This window comes from Neoarius graeffei, chromosome 7 (genome assembly GCF_027579695.1).
Source record: "Neoarius graeffei isolate fNeoGra1 chromosome 7, fNeoGra1.pri, whole genome shotgun sequence".
Lineage (NCBI taxonomy): Eukaryota > Metazoa > Chordata > Actinopteri > Siluriformes > Ariidae > Neoarius > Neoarius graeffei.
Window position 1 is genome coordinate 32,722,724 of NC_083575.1, and position 20,457 is coordinate 32,743,180.

General features: G+C 44.7%; 1 protein-coding gene across 1 annotated transcript; it reads right to left on the bottom strand.

Moving 5' to 3' along the window:
• Window positions 1-5,766: 5,766 nt before the first annotated feature.
• Window positions 5,767-6,300, bottom strand: LOC132888837 (uncharacterized). The gene has a single exon (XM_060924931.1). It carries the CDS (start codon window positions 6,298-6,300, stop codon window positions 5,767-5,769), a length of 534 nt encoding a protein of 177 aa, XP_060780914.1.
• Window positions 6,301-20,457: the final 14,157 nt, after the last annotated feature.

Genomic DNA, 20,457 nt, shown 5'->3' on the forward strand with positions numbered 1-20,457 from the left:
GGCAAAACAAGCACCTGAATGATAAAACAAAGGCAAGAATCTATGAAACCTGTGTCCTCAGCTCCCTTCTGTATGGTTCTGAGAACTGGACATGCTACAAGAGGCATGAAAAGAAACTAAAAACACATACCATTTTAGATGTCTATGAGAGATCTTCAACATCAAATTGCAGGACAGAGTCACCAACACCAACGTACTGAGAAGAGCAGGCCTGACCACCATCATGACTACGATCAGCCAAAGAAGACTGAGATGGCTTGGCCATGTGTCCAGAATGGATGACTGCCGAATTCCCAAGCAGCTGTTGTTTGACCAGCTGGCTACAGGCCTCAGACCCCTTGGAAGGCCCAAGCTGCGCTACTGAGACGTATGCAAAGAAACCCTGAAGGACTTCCACATCCCCTTCGGAAAATGGGAATGGTTGGCCAGAGAGAGTGCCACATGGAGACATGCAGTATGTACTGGTGCCACAAGATACAAAGATGAGCTAGCAGAACAACTGGAGAGGAGATACCAATGAAGACACGAAAGGACTAGCCAGGCAACACCAATCAACCTCACCTGAAGCCACTGCAACCACCTCTGTTGATCCAACATCGGCTATATCAGCCACAAGTGACACTGCAGTGACAGGAGACAATTTCCACACTGATGTGAACTGCTACGACTGTCTGACTAGACAAAAAGAGCCAGCAACAGCTGAATTTCAGCAGTCAGGCATGTGACTGGAGCAAATATAAGTAGAGTAAAACTTTGTTTTTAGATCATTGGAGTGACTCAGGTCTCTGATGCAGCAGACCCTGCTGGGCCCCTGCCTCAGGAAAGGGTTAGAAGTTCAGTTCCCTTGTCTGCTGTTCACAGAGGAACATCAGAGCCAGGACCTCTTCCCCACTTGCCAGTGGCCAACGAGGGCCTTTCTGTGTGGAGTTTGCATGTTCTACCCGTGTCTGCGTGGGTTTCCTCCAGGTGCTTTGGTTTCCCCCACAGTCCAAAGACATGCAGGTTACACTAATTGGTGGCTTTAAATTGACCATAGGTGTGAATGTGAATGGTTGTTTGTGTCTGTGTGTCAACCCTGTGATGACCTGGTGACTTGTCCAGGGTGTACCCCACCTCTTGCCCATAGTCAGCTGGGATAGGATCCAGCTTGCCTTCGACCCTGTAGGACAGGATAAGAGGCTACAGATAATGGATGGATGGATATATTATATACACTTCTGGATAGCTCAGTTGATAATATCACTAACTTGGTGCACTCTGGTGCAGGAGATCATGGGTAAGTGCCCCAGTTGAGGTAACTTCAGTGAGGGCCCCTTAATGCTACCTGCCTACCTCATCGATAAGAGACAGAAAAACAAGATTCATGTGAGCTTGGATATCACCCAGTCTAACAAGGTCTGCATCAGGTGTTGAGGAACCAGGGCAAGCTGATGAGAAATAGACTACTGGAACAAGAGCAAGCCACTCATGGACAAGAGCTGAGAACACTGTACTGTTGGAATGCTACTGTGCAAGTAACCCTAGTGGGAGGGGTTACATGCAAAGTATGTGGGACCAATGGATGCTTCAATACCCTACATCTACAGTAACACCAAAACATCAAGTTACTCAATATTCCAATATCCACAAACAGCAGCTACTATCATAACTAGAGATTGATGAGATACATCACAAATGCTAGGGCAAGGAGAAGTCAGGATCCCAGGTCAGGGGATGTTTATCATCATCCCCACACTCAGAGACTGAGACTAGGAACCCCCCCAGCAACAAATCCTTGTGAGCAGGAGCTTAATGCACAAGCAGCTGACCTGAAATTGAATATAGTAACAAAGCTGAACACCTGGAACCACTGTGCCCTACTACTAAGACTGACTGTAAGTCTCCTAAAAGATGTGAATGCAGCAGTATGAAGAATCCCTACTACGACCATCACTGAGACCAACAAGCTGATATACACCATGGAAGAGAAGGTTGGAGGCTAAGGTCAAGGCGACCCAGACCAAGTAAGCCAGCTATCAGAACTCCAGAAAAGTATAACAAGGAAAGGGATACAGCAAGCTGTCCATCCCTGAGGCCCTAGAAACTGACAAACAAAGACTTACAGCCCTGGGTACCCATTACAGAAGGTACACAAGCAAATCTGCAACCAGGAGAATAAACTGAATGTTCTCCACTCAACCATCAAAAGGTTTACACCCAGTGGCAGGGTAATACCAACATGGTTCCAGATCCACCAAGACTGGAGACTGAACAATACTGGAAAGGGATATGGGTGAAGGAAAAATCAGATAACAATAGTACTCAGTGGCTAATAGATCTGAGCATCAAATACAGCAATCTTCCTGAACAAGACCCAGTAACCATCACTGTGGCAGACATCCAAATAAGAATCTCAAAAATAAAGAACTGGACAGCACCAGGCCAAATGTACTGGATATGGTACATGCCTACTTGGCAGCACAGATGACCCAGCTACTTACGGATGGGACTCACTCAGAATGGCTGACTGAAGGACCCACAGAAGGGAGCAATCCCATCCAACTACTGCCCGATAACCTGCCTCTGCACAATATGGGAGCTTCTGTCAGGCATCATGGCAGATAAGAAGAGTAGGCACATGACTCAATACATGAGCAAGGCCCAGAAAGGAATTGGTAAGAGCAGCAGAGGAGCAAAACATCAGCTACTGGTAGACAGTGCAGTACCTCAAGACTGCAAAACCAGACATACCAATCTGTGCACTGCCTGGATTGACTACAAGAAAGCCTAGGACTCAATGCCACAAACATGGATCCTGGAATGCTTGAAACTATACAACATCAACAGGACTCTCAGAACCTTCATCAAGAACTCAATGAGGCTGTGGAAAACAACCCTAAAGGCCAACTTCAAGCCAATAACACAGGTCACCATCAAGTGCGGCATACATCAAGGAGATGCCCAGTCCTTGCTGCTGTTCTGTATAGGACCGAATGCCCTCAGCCAGATCATCACCAACAGTGGCTATGGATACAGACTACGAAATGGAGTAACCATCAGCCACCTCCTCTACATGGGTGAGCTCAAGCTGTATGCCAGGTCTGAGCAAGACATCGACTCACTGATCCACACCACCAGGATCTACAGCAATGACACTGGAATGTCATTTGGACCAGATAAGTGTGCCCGGATGGTAACAAGGAGAGGGAAGGTAGTCAAAACTGAGGGGGTGGTGCTACCAGATGGCATAATAGGAGATGTGGAAGAAAGAGGGTAAGGCATGTCCTGAGAAGTCAGCTGAATGGGAAGAACAAGGTCCAGGCCATCAACACCTACGCCTCGTCAGTCATCAGTACCCTGCTGACATAATAAGCTGGCCGAAGGTGGCAATAGAGGCCACCAACATCAGGACAAGAAAACTCCTGACAATGCATGGAGGGTTTCACCCCAAGTCCAGCGTCCTGAGGCTGTACATTAAGAGGAACGAAGGAGGCTGAGGACTAGTGAGTGTCAGAGCCAGTATCCAGGATGAAACAACAAAGATCCACAAGTGCATCAGGGAAATGGCCCCAAATAATGACATGCTTAGTGAATACCTCAGGCAGCAGAAACCTGAGAAGGTAGTGCAAGAGGAACCATCATGGAAAGACAAACCACTGCACTGAAGATGAAGACTACAGTGGTCCCTGTGGTGATAGGGGTCTTTGGTGCAGTGACCCCCAAACTGGGAGGGTGGCTCCAACATATTCCAGGAACAACATTTGAGATCTCTGGACAGAAAATTGCAGTCTTCAGAACAGCTAAGATACTGTGCAGGACCCTCAAACTGTCACAGTGCAGGCACTTACAGATGTATGCACAGAAGAGGAACATAGAGCAAACAGTGAACAAGCCAAAACATGAGACGAGAATCAGAGTCGTGGTACTAGCGAGGGTCGGGTGATTGGCAAACAGTGTAGACAGAAGAAGACAATAGAGTAAACTTGAAAGAGAGAGGCAAAGGTCAGAAGAACAAGAGTCAGTCAGAAACAACAAGGCTTGGTATGAACTGGGGATAGCAGGACAATACTTCACAATGAAGTGGTGTGAGAGTGGGGTTTAAATAGGCAGAGGGACTAATTAGAGTGATGAGTGACAGCTGCTGTTAATAGTCAGGAGACAGAGGGTGCTGTGAATTCTGGGAAAAGTAGTTCATCGTGTCCATGTTTGTAGTTTGGATGATTTCAGTAGGTTTACTGACAAAGCCCCCCCAAGGAGCTCCCACTGGAAGCTATAGACTTTCTAGGGTGCCCCGTACCTCTGGGTGCAGGATTGTCTGGATGTGTGGCATAGAATTCTTGCTTGAGGAGCAGATCTAGACCATCCTTGGTGGAAACCCAGCTCTGTTCTTCAGGTCTGTAACCCTCCCAATCTACCAGGTATTCAATTTGCCCTCTTCTTCATCTAGAGTTGATGATCTTGTTTACCTGGTAGATGGGTTCGCCTTCAAGGTTGAGAGCTGGGTGTTCCTGGCTTGGTACGTTTTCAGTGAGGGGGCCCAAGATGGCAGGTTTCAGATAGGATGCATGAAATGTGGGTGACAGTCTGCTGTGAGGAGGGAGTTCTAGCCAGTACGAAACTTCATTAATGCAGTTGATAACTTTAAGAGGCCCAGTATATTGTGGTTGGAGCTTCCTGCATGAGTTAGGTTCTTGGAGGTTTTTAGTGGCTATCTGTCCCCTGGGTTGTAACAGGGAAGGGAAGAGGGGTGGTTGGTAGCTGAGTATGCACTGAAACAGTGTTAGTTGGGTTGCAGAGTGCTTGAGGGAATTCTGTGCATACTTGGCCCCTGGAAGGAAGTGTGCCTAGTCCCCCTAGTTGTGCATACAGAAGATTCTCAAGAAGCAGCTGATTTCTTGATTGGCTCTTTCAACTTGGCCATTGGACTGAGGGTGGTATCCGGATGTGAGGCTCACTGAAACCCCTAATCTCTCCATGAAGTTCCTTCAGAAACATGAAATGAACTGTGTGCCCCAGTCACTGACAATGTCCTCAGGGAGACCATAGTAATGGAATACTTGCTGGAATAACAGTTCTGCTGCTTGAGATGCTGTGGGGATACCAGGTAACAGAAGGAGTCTGAGGGCTTTAGAGAAGCAGTCAATAGTCACCATGATGGTGGTGTTGCCTAGTGGGGGGGGGGGGGAGGTCAGTGATGAAATTGATGGCTATGTGGGACCAGGGTCTCTGAGGAACAGGGAGGGGACAAAGTTTGCCAGCGGGAGGTGTTCTGGGAACTTTGGCTTGGGTGCAGATGGAGAATGAGGTGATGAACTGGTTAATTTCTGTGAGCATATTCTTCCACCAGTACTTGTTCCTGATCATTTGATGGGTGCATTGGCTGCCAGGGTGTCCAGTTGCAGAAGATGCATGAGCCCACATAATTAGTTTGCTTCTAAGATGCTTAGGCACATATAGTAGACTGGAAGGGAGATTGTTGGGAAGCGTTTGGGGTTGAGAGTCTCTGATTTCCTTATCTATGTCCCAAGTAATGGATTGAAGAAAGCACTGAGATGGGAGTATGGGATGAGTAATAGGATCTTGTTGAGTGGGGGCAAAGATTTGTGATAGAGCATCGGACTTAGTATTCTTGGAGCCAGGATGAAATGAGATGGTGAAATTAAAATCTTTTAAAGAAAGGGCCCACCTGGCCTGGAGAGGATTTAGCCACTTGGCTTTCCTGAGATATTCGAGGTTCTTGTGGTCAGTGAGGATTACAAATGGGTGGGTAACTCCCTCAAGCCAGTTTTATGGCAAGTAGTTCCTGTTTCCCACATTGTAATTCCTTTCAGTGGAAGAGAGTTTCTTAGAAAAGAATACTACTGGATAGAGTTTCTGTTTCTCCCCAAAACGTTGTGATAGTACTGCCCCTACTCCCATGTCAGATGCATTGACCTCCAGAGTGAAAGGTTTGGAAGGGTCCAAGTGCTGCAATATGGGAGCAGAGGTGAAGGCTTGCTTGAGACAACCAAACGCTTCTTCTGCCATGGGGTTCCATTGAAGACGTTTAGGTCCCTTCTTGAGTAGCGCGGTCAGAGGGATGGCGATTAAGCTAAAACCCCAAATAAAATGGTGATAGAAGTTCACAAAACCTAGGAAACATTGAAGCTCCTTAATGGATGTGGGCATGGGCCAAGACATGACCGCAGAGACCTTAGATGGGTCCATACTGACTCCTTTGGAGTTGATGATGTATCCCAGGAAGGAGATAAGATGCTGATGGAACTCGCATTTCTCTGCTTTGACATATAGGTGATTCTGGAGCAGGCATGAGAGGACCATCCTAACATGTTCTATGTGGCTTTCTTCATCAGGAGAGTATATTAAAATGTTATCGATTTAGGTGATGGCATATCTGCCTAGCATGTCCTATAATACATTGTTGATGAGACAATGGAACATGTTAGGTGCTGAAGAAAGGCCATATGACATTAGGCGGTACTCAAAATGGCCGGCGGTGGTGCTGAATGCCATTTTCCACTCATCACCCCTTTTGATCCGGATGAGATTATACATGCTGCATAAGTCAAGCTTAGAAAAGATCTTGGCTGATCTGAGTTGTTCCAAGGCTGCTGAAACAAGAAGTGGATAAGGGTACTTGACTGACACTTGGTTCAATCCCCTGTAGTCAGTACATGGGTGAAGACCACCACCACATTTTTCCACAAAGAAGAAACCCGCTGAGGCTGGAGACTTTGAAGAATGAATGTAACCCTGTTTGAGGGCTTCCTGGATGTACCCCTCCATGGCAGCTTGCTCCTTTTGAGAAAGAGGGGAGATGCACCCTCTTGGTGGTGACGTGCTCAGCAGTAGGTTGATAGCACAGTCGTACGACCTGTGAAGTGGCAACTCACGTGCCTTCCCCTTACTAAAACCTCCTTGAGGTCAAGATAACATTCGGGGACATTGTCCATGGAGTCGGGCTGAGGAATTTCCACAGCAGTGGAGGTGAGAGTAATTTTACGATGAGAGATGTAGCCTTGAAAGCATGTGGGTGACCATTGTTGAATCTCCTTGCTCTGCCAAGAAATCAAGAGATCATGGAGTTGGAGCCAAGGGTAACCAAGAATTATGTCAGGACAGATGGTGAGAGTGACATAGTGAAATGAGCTCAGAATGGATGGCACCCACTTGGATGCGAATGGGAGCAGTACGTAGTGTGACTAGACCGTCTCCTATGGGTCCTCCGTCAATTGTGTGAATGCTGAGCACACTTTGAAGAGTGGTTGTTGGCAAGTTGAACTTCTGGGCGACGGTGCTACTGACAAAGTTCCCCTCTGCTCCAGAGTCTATGAAAGCAGAGAGGATGTGGGTGGAAGAAGTCAATTTTAACAACACTGGAACCTTGAACGACTTGGAATTGAACCTGCATGTGGGACTTACATGGAATTAAGGACACTCTGCAGAAGATGGACAAGGAGGACAAATGGGGCAGTGCTTGAGCTGACGTTCAGAGCTTCCACAGTAGAAGCAGAGCCCCTCCCTTCGGCTCCTAGCATGTTCAGAGTGAATTAAACGGGTACGTGAGACGTCCATAGAAGAACTGTCCTCTGGGATCAAGGCCGGCTTTACACTCTCCTGCAGGGAGGGTCGATGAGTCAGGAGATTGCCAGGACAAATCGCAAGGTCAATGAGAGAATCCAGTGTCAATTGTTCATCTTGGCAGGCGAGTTCACTCAGTATCTCAGGGCGCAGCCCTTGGCGAAAGAAAGCCTTCAGAGCAGGATCATTCCATCCACTAGCGGCTGCAAGTGTTCTGAATTCCAGAGCATACTCTGCCACGCTTCTGGAACCCTGTGACATGGTGAGTAAGCTTTCACCTACTTCGATGCCCTCGAGTTCATGGTTGAAAACCCTTTTGAACTGAGCAAGAAACTGCTCATAAGACTTTGTTGGTTTGCCGCCTTTGTTCCAAACGGCACTGGCCTGTCGAATGGCTTTACCCATGAGAAAGGAGAGGAATTTAGCAGTCTTATGCTCATCAGCCATGTTAGGCATGGCAGCAAAATACATGGAGCATTGGAGAAGGAAACCTTTACAAACGAGCGGGTCTCTGGTGAATTTCTCCAGAGCAGGAAGTTGTAGTGCTGGGCTCAGAGATGGCTCGGAGCATATTAGGAGGGCCTGCAACATCACAGTTGCTAGTTGAGACATCCTTGTGTTGAGGTTGGCTAGGATCTGCTGATGTTCTCTTAATAAGAGTCCTTGAACATTGAGAGCCATCTGCTTCATCCCTTCTGCTACATCCATGGTGATGAAGTATCCTGTCATGGTGCAGGTACTTACAGATATATGAGCAGAAGAAGAATGTCGAGCAAACAGTGAACAAGCCAAAATGTGAGATGAGAATCAGAGTTGTGGTACTAGCGAGGGTTGGGTGATCGGCAAACAGAATAGATGGGAGAAGACAATAGAGTAAATGTGGAAGAGACAGGCAAAGGTCAGAAGAACAAGAGTCAGCCAGAAACAACAAGGCTTGTTATGAACTGGGGATAGCAGAATGATACTTCACAATGAAGTGGTGGGAGAGTGGGGTTTAAATAGGCAGAGGGACTAATTAGAGTGATGAGTGACAGCTGCAGTTAATAATCAGGAGACAGAGGGTGCTGTGAATTCTGGGAAAAGTAGTTCATCGTGTCCATGTTCATAGCTTGGATGGTTGTGGTAGGTTTACTGACACAAACATCCAGGCCTCTGGTAGAGGACCTAAGCTTAAGGTGAAAAAAAGACTGCCCGAAGGAGGGGTGAATTTTTTATTTTACACACACATTATATATATATATATATATATATATATATATATATATATATATATATAAAATGTATATGGAGAACAACCTATAATTTGCTAAATTTCAAAGTCACTACTTAAACATATTTGAAGTTATCCTAACAGGAATAGAAGGGCAGGTTTTTAAGCAAATTTTAATAACCTTAAATGAGAAATTTGAAGAACAAATCTGATCAAAATTAGAAAACACTTTCAGACACCTCCGAGTTATTGGTGTTAATCTGGCACCTGGTGACAATTTCCTTAATTATTTGACAAGCCCTATTTATCTGGCAGCCCTCCTAGTTACTTTGCAAGATGGCAAGCCACTCGAAGGTGACTGAAACCTTGCAAAAGCAGGTTGTCCAGATGATGGCCAAAAGGATGACCCTCTCAGCCATTGCAAGAGAAGCTGAGCATTCCAAGTCTGTGATTTCTAGAATATTGAAGTTTTACAATGACACTAATTCATTCAAGTCCCCGAAAAAGGCTGGTCGTCCATGTAAGACAAATGCATGACAGGACAGGATCATGTAGAGTCTATGGGGAATCAGTTCAACACTGCAGCTGGAATTGCTCGCCAATTCAGTGCTGAACAGGGCAAGGATCTGTCTTGGCATACAGTGTCTCACCGTTTAAAACAATTCATACTGAAAGCCCACTCTGCAGTGACCAAACCTCTCATGAGTAGAAAGAATAAAAAGGCTAGACTAGCCTTTGCTGAGGAGCATGTTGTGTGGAAAGAGGAGAACTGGTCCAAAGTTCACTTCAGTGATGAGAGCAAGTTCAGTTTATTTGGGTCTGATGGGAAACATGTTCAGCATCAGGGCTCAAGTTGTTGACCTCCTCATGGTGAGACCCGGTAACTGATTTGTCAGGTGAATGACAACAACCAGAGAAAGCAAAAGCAGCAGCAGCTTTGACAGTGACTTCTCTCACACTATTTGAGTATGCAGCCTGATGTCAACCCGGAACATGTGCCCTTTTCAGGGCAGGCACCATCAGGTGTCACACAGAATGGCATCATTGTGTTGCAGTTGAATGTGGAAGGCCAAGATAACTCTCACTGAGCACACATTGCAAGCCCACAAAGTAACGGCAATCCTCCTCCAAGAGACCCACACTAGTGATAGCTCCTGCTTGAAGATTCTTGGCTTCACCCTAGCAGCACACACTGAAAGCAATACCCATGGGACTGCCACTCTCATCAGAAACTCAGCAAAATGGAAGGCAATTGCTGCCTCCCCGTCAGACTCCAATGTGGAATGGGCAGTGACACAGATCGAAGGCATCTACTGTATGCCATCAATGTCTATAAGCCACCACCATCATGGCTCAATGCAGATACCATTTCCACCTTTGACTCTTCCTGCATTTATGCTGGAGACTTCAACTGCCGCAGCACCACTTGGGGTTACAGGTCCACCAACCCGGATGGTGCTGCACTCTTGGAGTGGGCCTCCGCATCTGGTGTGCAACTTCTGTATGACCCAAAACAACCTGATTCCTTCCACTCTGGTAGATGGAACACAACTTCAAACCCTGACCTGGCCTTCACCAATCTGAAAGGCTCTACACCCCACCGAATCATCCTGGATCCTTTTCCCAAGTCACAACACAGGCCGTCATTGATCATCCCAGACAATCCAATAGTTCCAATACCTACCAAACCAGTAAAGAGGTGGAACTTTCACAAGACAAAGTGGGACATTTTCATCAACCTGGTGGATTCAAGGGTAGACAGCCTCCCATCCCCAACCTCCTCCAACCTAGACCATGCTTATTCAGCTCTCTGCAAACTCCTCATCAGTGCAGTGAAGAGTGTCATACCATGTGGCTTTTGTCAGTGCTACATTCCAACATGGGATGACGAGTGTGAAACATACTACAATGAATTCCTCCTTGCTGAAACTGGTGAAGCGTCATCTACCAAGGCATCACTCTTGACAGACTGCCTTGACAAGAAGCGAAGAGAGCACTGGGAGGAGACAGTCCAAGCAACATCTTGAGTCTCTCTGTGCCAAAGTGTCATCCAGGAACAATCTCCTCCATCAGCTGGCAGGCTCATCCTGGGGAACCAACACCTCCACACTCTGAACTGGCGCTCTTGCCCTTGTCTTCAGTGCCACAGAAAACACAGCCCCAGCTTGGTACCAAAGTGTTCATACAAAGAAGCTTGACACAACTCTCAATGACACCCTGAGAATTGTCACTATCTACCTGCATCCCACCCCCATAGAAATTTTACCAGTCCTTGCCGGCATTGCTCCTACTTCAATTCGCAGAGAACATCACACTTTCAAACTAGTGGACAAGGCCCAGCAAGATGTCAATCACCTTTTACACAACACTGTCCAGTACAATGAATTGGGTTGACAACATATGTCGTCCTGTTGCCCCTTCTCCTGTCATGCAGCAACCTTGTGGGAAGCAAACCACAACATTCTGAGCACATGGAGAACCAGCTGGCAAAAGACCCCCAGACCCACCCAGTCCACAGTTCCTCCGAACACAAAGCTACCACCAGGCAGAGACCTCCCTCACAGGGAATGGGTGACTCTTGACTGACTATGCATGGGTGTCGGCCGGTTCAACTCCTGCATGCACCACTGGGGTCTGCACCCATCATCATCCTGTGAATGTGGATTACCTTCCCAGACCACAGAGCATGTTATCCATGAATGCCCCACCCTCCACCCACCAGAGCACACCAAGCCAAACCTCACACATCCCGATCAACCTACAATTAGATGGCTGCAGAGCCTGCATGAGACTGTTTAGCTGCCTCATATGCAAGAAAAATAATAAGATGATGTTCAGCGTCGAACTGAGGAAAAATTGAACCCAAAAAGTGTGTAAAGAAGTCAGTTAAATTTGGAGAAGGAAGCGTCATAGTTTGGGGGATGTTTTCTGCACCAGGATTTGGGCCTCTTGTATAGCTACATGGCAGGGTGAATGCAAATGTTTATCAGAACCTCCTTTGGCAACATGCAATTCCTTCACTTCAAACGTCTTCCAATCAGCCTGCAATTTTCATGCAAGACAATGCCCCCTGTCACACTGCAAAACGGGTAAAGCAGTTCCTTGAAGCTAAGAACATTGAAACAATGAAATGGCCAGCCCAGAGTCAAGATTTAAACCCTATAGAGAGTCTCTGGAAAATCCTTGGCGACAAAGTAATGGCTAAGAAACCCACTACAGTTACCGAACTGTGGAAGAGACTGAAAGAAGAATGGACCAAGAGCAAACCAGATCAGCGTGAGGAACTAGTGTTGTCCTGTGGGTGCAGATGTGCTGAAGTCATTCAAAGCAAGGGCCTCATCACTTCTTACTAAGCTTTGAATCCTGTAGCCTTCAAAAAATTTTCTCTTTTAATCTTCTCTTCTGCTACAATGGTTATTGTGCTCTAATTTGAATCAGTGTTTCACACAAAATAAAGGTTTTTGTTGAAGTACCTTGGTTATTAAAAAAAAAAATGCTAGTACAACAGTGGTATAGCCACAGCTGACATTCCTTCAAATTCTGAGCAATGAAGATTAACAATATTTCAGAATAAATCAAGTATTTATAAATTGGTCTCTAATTTTGATCGTGTGTGTGTGTCATCATCAAACTAAAAACCACATATAATTTTATTAAGATAATTTTATTGAGATATGATATTATGGTAATATAATTAAGATATATTTGTTAATTAAAAAGGATTTGGCGGTCCAGTCCATGCTTTACCATCAACGTCTTACAAATAAACATCACTACTCATAACATCTGCACACACCCTAATTAACTGTAGAAACACCTGAGTTTGTTTTTGCATCTAGTTTCAAGCATTTAATTTTTTCACTGATAAATGTTGGTATATTTAAGAACTAAAATATTATTATCGGTTTTGCTCATTGGAAATTAGTTGTGGTTTAATGCCAACTTTTCATGGATTTGGACTCACACTGTTACAAGGATCTCCATCAGTGGACTTTACAGGAGGAGAGGATTACCTCCTCAGTGCTGCTAAACTGAGTCTGGTTTGTTACAAATAAGCTCTGGTGTTAGGACCATATCTATACAGACCAACATACATTTTTATAACTGAAGGAATATTTTCCACACAGATCTGGGCACTGCAACCTGGAACTGATTTTGTCAGTAAACACAAATCTCTCAGGCACTGTTGTGCATGGCCTCTGTGGCTCTGAATTAGCTGGTCCAGACACTGATCATTCTCCTGTCTTAACCTAACTGTAACTTTTCCAAGTATTTGTCTTTGTGTGAGAGCAATTTAGCATCAGCTGCAAGGGGATCATCATCTTGTATTCATTTGCATGCCAGTGAGAGAAAAGCAGAGCAGCAATCCCTTACAAATGCTCCCTTTTGGAATTGCATATCAGGAGCATATTGCCAATGATAGATATGCCTAATATTTCACAGGGAGACCCTACAAATAGAATACCCTGCTGTGCTAAAGAAAACAATGTGTTTCTGAGCACTGAGATCTAATCCATCACTGTGCTGTCAGAGAAAAGAAGGGGTGTGGGGGTAGAATGTGCTTACCTGTTTTTCAAATCAGGGAAAATAAGTCTTTACTTCCAGAAATATCTCTGTGAGGCCTGCTCAGATCATAATCAAACAGGTACTGAAACAAGAAGCTATTCCACTCAGGGCATATAGATATATGGATTTTCAGTGCCCACACATATCTGAAATATGTCATTTTGTGGATTTGGCTGTGAATAGGAATCCCTGGGTTTAAGTAAACAACTACATTGTTAAAGTGGCTTTTTTTTAGGAAAATTGCCTAACAGCTTCTCTTATCCTCAAAAATATATTGTGTGCTGTCAACCTGAATGATGTACCGGAGTGTGTCAACTTCCTTGTCAAAAAGTAATGCTTCTTGAAAATAATTTCTTTTCAGTCATTTCAAAATAATTCAAGGACATTGGTGAAGCCCAAGAGGTAATCACTAATGATGCCACACCGTCTCCTGTATCCCATTCCCACTGACAGTAAAAACCGTTTATTTACCTGTATTATGCTGTAATGTCATGTGGGAATGGGAGCAAAACAGTAAAGTTGAAACAATCAATCCACTGGTGACCTAGTAACATTAAAGGAAAGTACCAGGATTTTTTAAACCTGGGCCCTATTTTCCCCATCACGTTGGGTTCAAACATTTAGTCAACACAAAAGCATTTGAAATTGGTCCACTGTTGAGTTAAAACACTATAAAAGGCAACTGCAAAATGGCTATACATTGTAATCCTATCGACCAAACATCTAGGTAAAAGTAAACCACTGGTTAAACAAAGTAAAGAAGCAGTTTACTTTGACACAGACGTTTGCTCAGAGCTTTCTTTTAATCATAATCTTTTGCCTTGGCTCCAGTGAGAATCAGAAGCAATGGATTGTGACCGGTCGTGTTGATGTTGGTGGTGACTAGTTGATGGAAAGAACCAGCATTATTAGCTGGCATAAGAATGGTCTACTACATGTGATTTTGGATTGCATTGGAATCTGCTCCATTTGCACAGATTTACATCTAATCCACTTGTGCAGCTTTAAATCTGCTCCACTCACAATGATTTAAACCTGTTCCACTCACACCGATTTAAATCTGCTTCTCACACACTGATTATCACACTGATTTGATCTGCCCCACTCAATGGATTGACTTATTGTCAGTAGAGGTGATGAAGTCAACAGCACACATTGAACTACAAACATGGCCTCTCAGAACTATAACAGCCAGGATTCACAACACCCCCTGTCACCAGAATATTGAACTCAGCTGTTGCTCATTACCACAATGCTACTTAAGCCCCTCTCTGACATCACTTCAGTGTGAAGTATCATTGAGTTTACAGTCCATACTGAGCCTTGGTTTCCCCTGCCTGTCATACTGTTATTGACTCTTGCTATCCTCATTTTGTCTATGCTTCCTGTTTTGCCTATGTCACACTGTTTGCTGATCAACTGACCCTTGCCTGCCTTCTGACTACAATTTCTGCTTCATGATTTGGTTTTGTACTGTTTGCTCGCCGCTTCTTCCTGCAATTGCGCCAGTAAGTGCCTGCATCCTGACAGGATACTTCGCCTACAATGGATGTAGTGGAAGAAGCCAAACAAACCACACTGAATGCTCAGGGAAAGTTGTTAGGATAACAGATGCTTGCTGACTTTATCACACGGATAACACAGCTTGCAACTGTGATGCCACAGGCCCTCCTTCCACACCCTGAGGCATCTTCCAGTGCCACATTGCAACTCCTGGCTCCTGAAAAGTTCACCAGAGACACAACTGCTTGTTACAGTGCTCTCTGTACTTTTCCACCATGCCTCGTCTTTCTGATGAACACAAAATTGCCAAGTTTCTAACCTTCATCATGGGTAAGGTTCTACTGTGGGCCAGTGCAGTATGGAGAAAAGGAGAACACATGACTTTTTATGAGCGCTTCCTCACACTCTTCAAATGAGTGTTCGATCATGAACCTGAGGGCATTGAAGTCGTTGAAAGTCTCTTCACCACACAACAGGTCACAAGAAGAGTGGCCAAATATGCTCTGGACTTTCAGACCCTTGCCGCAGCCAGTGGATGGAACAAGCTGGCTTTGAAAGCAGTGTTCCGTCAGGGCCTCCATCCAGAGGTACTCAGTGAAATGGCATGTAGAGAGGAAAACATGACATTAGACTCTCTTATTGACCTGCCTATCCAGCTGGATCATCTGCTCACCAGTTGGCCCTCTCTCAAGGAACCCTCCGGGCAAGCTTGTCATATGGAAGAGAGTGTACCAATGGAAGTTTCCCACACTCACTTGAGAAGAGCAGAATGAGAAAGGAGGAAGAGGGAGGGTCTACGTTTTTACTGTGGGAGTTCAGAGCACAGGATAAACCAGTGTCTCATTCATCCGCTGCACTCCAAGCCAGCAGAACCTACGACTCATGTGGTGAGTCCTGATCATAAATTCAATGCACAGTCTTCCAAATTACCAGTATTGTTAAAACTGATATCTTCCACACACATCCTGTCTGCATTCATTGACTCGGGGGCAGAGGGAAATTTCATTGACTGCGCGATCGTCCAGAAATATGGCCTGCCTACAATCCCTTTGCAAAGTCTGGTCAGTATCCAAACCATTGATGGTCAGGTCATTATCAGGACTGCTCCCATTTTCATTCAGATGGGAGCACTCCATTCAGAGCAAACCTCTCTCTACGTAACTACCACTGTACATCACGACATTATTCTAGGGTATTCTTGGTTATGACTTCATGATCCATTAATTTCATGGCATAAAGAAATTTTTCACTGGTCTCCCATATGTTTTCAACATTGTCTTGCACATCCTCAATTATGCATCTCTTCCATGTCAAATGAAAGCCCACAGCCTGATTCCATCAATACTGTCCCAGAATGTTACCTAGACCTTAAGGAGGTATTTAGCAAAGGGAGGGCTTGTGGTCTACCACCTCAGACCATACAACTGTGCCATCGACCTTCTACCAGGTATGTAACCTCCACACAGTCAAATATATCCCCTGTCCCAGAAGGAGCATGCTGCCAGGGAAGAGTACATCCAGAAAGCCCTCAACCAGGGATACATTCATCCCTCCAAGTCCTCAGCTTCTGCTGGTTTCTTCTTTGTTGAGAAGCGAGGTGGCAGCCTCAGGCCATGCATTGATTATGGAGGACTAAACCAGGTAATTGTGAAATACATGTATCGCCTGCATCTTGTTCCGTCTGCCTTTGAACAACTTATTTCTGCCAAAGAATTTTCAAAGCTTGACCTATGTAGTGCACATAATCTAATCAGAATCAGGAAGGGCGATGAATGGAAAACCACATTCAGTACAACCACTGGACACTTCGAATACCAGGTAATGCCATATGGCCTTTCTTTGGTGCCCAGCATGTTCCAGTGTTTAATTAACGACGTGCTTAGAGACATGTTGGGACAATATGTCATAGCTTACATTGACAATATCTTAATTTATTCTCCAGATGAAGTAAGTCATAGAAAATATGTCAGAGCAGGGGCGTCGTGGCTTAGGTGGATAAGGTGCTATACCATAAATCCGGGGACCCGGGTTCAATTCTGGCCTGAGGTCATTTCCCGATCCCTCCCCGTCTCTCTCTCCCGCTCATTTCCTGTCTCTACACTGTCCTATCCAATAATAAAGGTGAAAAAAGCCCAAAAAAATCTTAAAAAAAGAAAATGTCAGAGCAGTTCTTCAACAATTACTAGATAACCATCTATATGTAAAGGCTGAAAAGTGTGAATTTCACTGAAAGAAAATATCCTTCCTAGGCTATATCGTAAGCTCCGAAGGGGTGAGCATGGACTCCCCCAAGGTATCCGCCATCATGTCCTGGCCTGTACCCACATCTGTCAAGGAACTTCAATGATTCCTGGGTTTTGCTAACTTCTATCGTTGCTTCATTCGGGGTTTCAGTACAGTTGCAGCTCCACTCACTCCCTCACTTAAAGGAAATACGTAGAACCTTTATTTTAAAATAAATTTCTGAGTGGATAGTATCCCCATCCTTGACTCTTGTATGCTGCATAAATGGGAATAAAAATATATATATTTTTTTGAGAGTTAAAATCGACCGCAAAGTTGGCATTCAAACTGCCCCGCTGAACCAGCCAACCCTGAGTGCGTGGAAATTGCAAGCAAGGTATACGGCCCATTTAAGGTTCTCGGAAGAATCAACAAAGTCTCTTACAGGCTAGAGCTCCCCCCTCATAGTCGGATATCTCCCACCTTCCACGTTTCCTGTCTCAAGCCAGCTATTCCAGGCCCACTAGCTGAGAAACCTCCAGTCCAGGAACACCAACCACTGAGTATAGAGGGTGAACCCATCTACCAGATCAACAGATTACTTGACTCTAGATGCAGAAGAGGTCAAATTGAGTATCTGGTAGACTGGGAGGGCTATGGGCCGGGAGAGAGAAGTTGGGTCATGGCTAAGGATGTCCTGGACCCCCTGATGAAGCAGGAGTTTCACGCTCAAAACCCTGACAAACCCGCACCTAGAGGTAGAAGGCACCCCAAGAAGAATGAGCTCCTTGGGGGGGTTTCTGTCAGTAGAGGCACTGAAGTCAACAGCACAAATCAAACTACAAGCATGGCGTCTCAGAATTACGACAGCCAGGATTCACAGCACCCCTGTCACCAGAATATTGAACTCCACTGTTGCTGATTACCACAACACTCCTTAAGCCTCTCTCTGACGTCACTTCAGTGCAAAGTATCATTCTGAGTTTACAGTCCATACCGAGCCTTGGTTTCCCTGCCTGGCAAACTGTTATTGACTCTCGCTATTCTCATTTTATCTACGCTTCCTGTTTTGCCTACGTCACCCTGTTTGCCGATCGACTGACCGTCACCTGCCTTCTGACTATGATTTCTGCTTCACGATTTGACTTTGTACTGTTTGCTTGCCGCTTCTTCCTGCAATTACACCAGTAAGTGCCTGCATCCTGACACTTATAAAGAAGGAAGAGAAACAAAATGTGATTTTAAATTTTGAGTCTGCGATTTCTGACAATAAAAACAAAAATGGCCAATTAATTTCTGTTACTGACAGGAAACCAAAATGTACACAGACTGTTAATGGCCTTTTAATAATCAGTTAAATAAATATTTTAAAAAATTCTATTAGGAAGCTGAATTGACTGGACTCAAGCACCCCATGCTGTTATGGTAAGGTTGACAACCTTTAAAGTGTATAGCTCCCTGTTCATGTGGTCAGCTATCTGGCAAATCATTCCAGCATAACATAGTTCCTTTTAGCACTACAGGACATACATTATGTTCATTATTATTTAGCTATCACTCACAAAACATTCTCATTCTTCATACTTTTTTACTAAAATGGGTCACTAAATTAAAGTCTGTGGTTGAATCCAAATACTCAGTATGCACCAACATCAGTTAAATACCTACTACCTGACCATTACTGTACATTCTGGTGCATTTGCATACTACAGATGTAGTAGATCATCTGGGTACTGTTTGACTACTGTTAAATGCCTAGTGAATATTTGGACCATTGAAATGGATTAATCTAGTTCGTTGATTCGCATACCCTATGGATGATGACATACTGCTTTTTGTATACTACATAGTAAGGCAGTATTTGGCAGCCTATGTGTGGGGAAACACTGCATAAATGATAATGCAGTGATAGTGTTGGAACTACTGACAGCTACATAATTCAAATACTCATATTGCATCCATGTAAAGTGGCTGTCTGCAAATTTAAAACAACAAGGAAGGAAAACATTGGCAGATATGGCTGGAAATTAGAATGAATTATGTCATATTCAGTGTTGCATGTTTTACATGTCTCATGGAGGTTTGTGCTCTGGATCATCCCATTAAATACAGTCAAGTGGGAATACATGACACTCATTACTTAACTGTTATGGGAGACTGCATGGAAATGAAAATGTATCTATAATGTGTTTTTACCTGATACATTAACAGGTTACTTATGTGAAAGTGGCTCTGGCGTGGTTTTTGATCCTTTCCAATTTATCTCTAAATTCAGTTATTATTAATAATTACAATTAATACAATGCATTTTAAAATATAGCACATCTTCATGTATTGTAGCTATTACTACCATAAAGGAAAACATACATGTTGACACACAAAACTGCTTCACAGGTCTGGGGCTTTTTCTGATAGTGTGCATAGGTTAGGGTGACCAGACGTCCCGGTTTTACCGGGAAGTCCCGATTTGGGGTTGTGTGTCCTGATTCCCGACAAAAGTCTGTCGGGACACGGATATGTCCCAGTTTTCGCCACTCACGACGTTTGCGACTGAGCAGCGTGGGAATCATTAGCGGAGAAATGTCTGCATTTACTATTTTGATGAATTGACAGGAATCGCAAACTTTCCTGGTTACTGCCCCCTGGCCCTGTGGCATGGGTGTTTATTTAGCCACATTATTCCAGACAACAGAACGTGTTGCCATGCAACAATAAAATAAACATTAACTGGCGCGAATGTTCTTTGTCTAGCAGTTAGCAGCAGTAATGCCGCAGCAATTATGCCGAAAAGAAAATGTACCTTTTCCAAAGATTTACAGGGCACCTACCCCTTCCTCTGAGAGGTGCAGAACAATGTGCACGAAGCCTACTGCACACACTGTAAGTGTTCCTTCTCCGTAGCCCACGGTGGTAATGCCGATATACAGGATCACATTAAAACGGCTAAATACAAGCGGTGGGTTGAGGCAGGGGCTAGCAGCGTGACCAATTTCTTTAGCAAAGTCAGCATTGGGAGTGCTGAACTGAAAAGGGCAGCAGAGGAAGGTACCTTTGCCTATCACGTCGTTCACCACAACCAGAGTTTCAGATCTATGGACTGCATATCAGGGTTGATCTGGAAATTTTATGATGAACGTTTTACATGTGCACGTACAAAGGCCGAAGCAATAGTGACTAATGTAATCTCACATCATGCAATGGATCTGCTGAAGGCCGACCTGGGAGCAGTACATCACGTCTCGGTGGTCATTGATGCGTCAAACCACAAAGCCGTCAAATTGATACCTGTTGTGATCTGGTATTTCAAGGATGATGGGGTGCAGGTGAAAATCCTTGAATTCACCTCTGTTCCAGGCGAGACTTCTGACATCTTGGTTGAGGAGATCAGCCGCAGC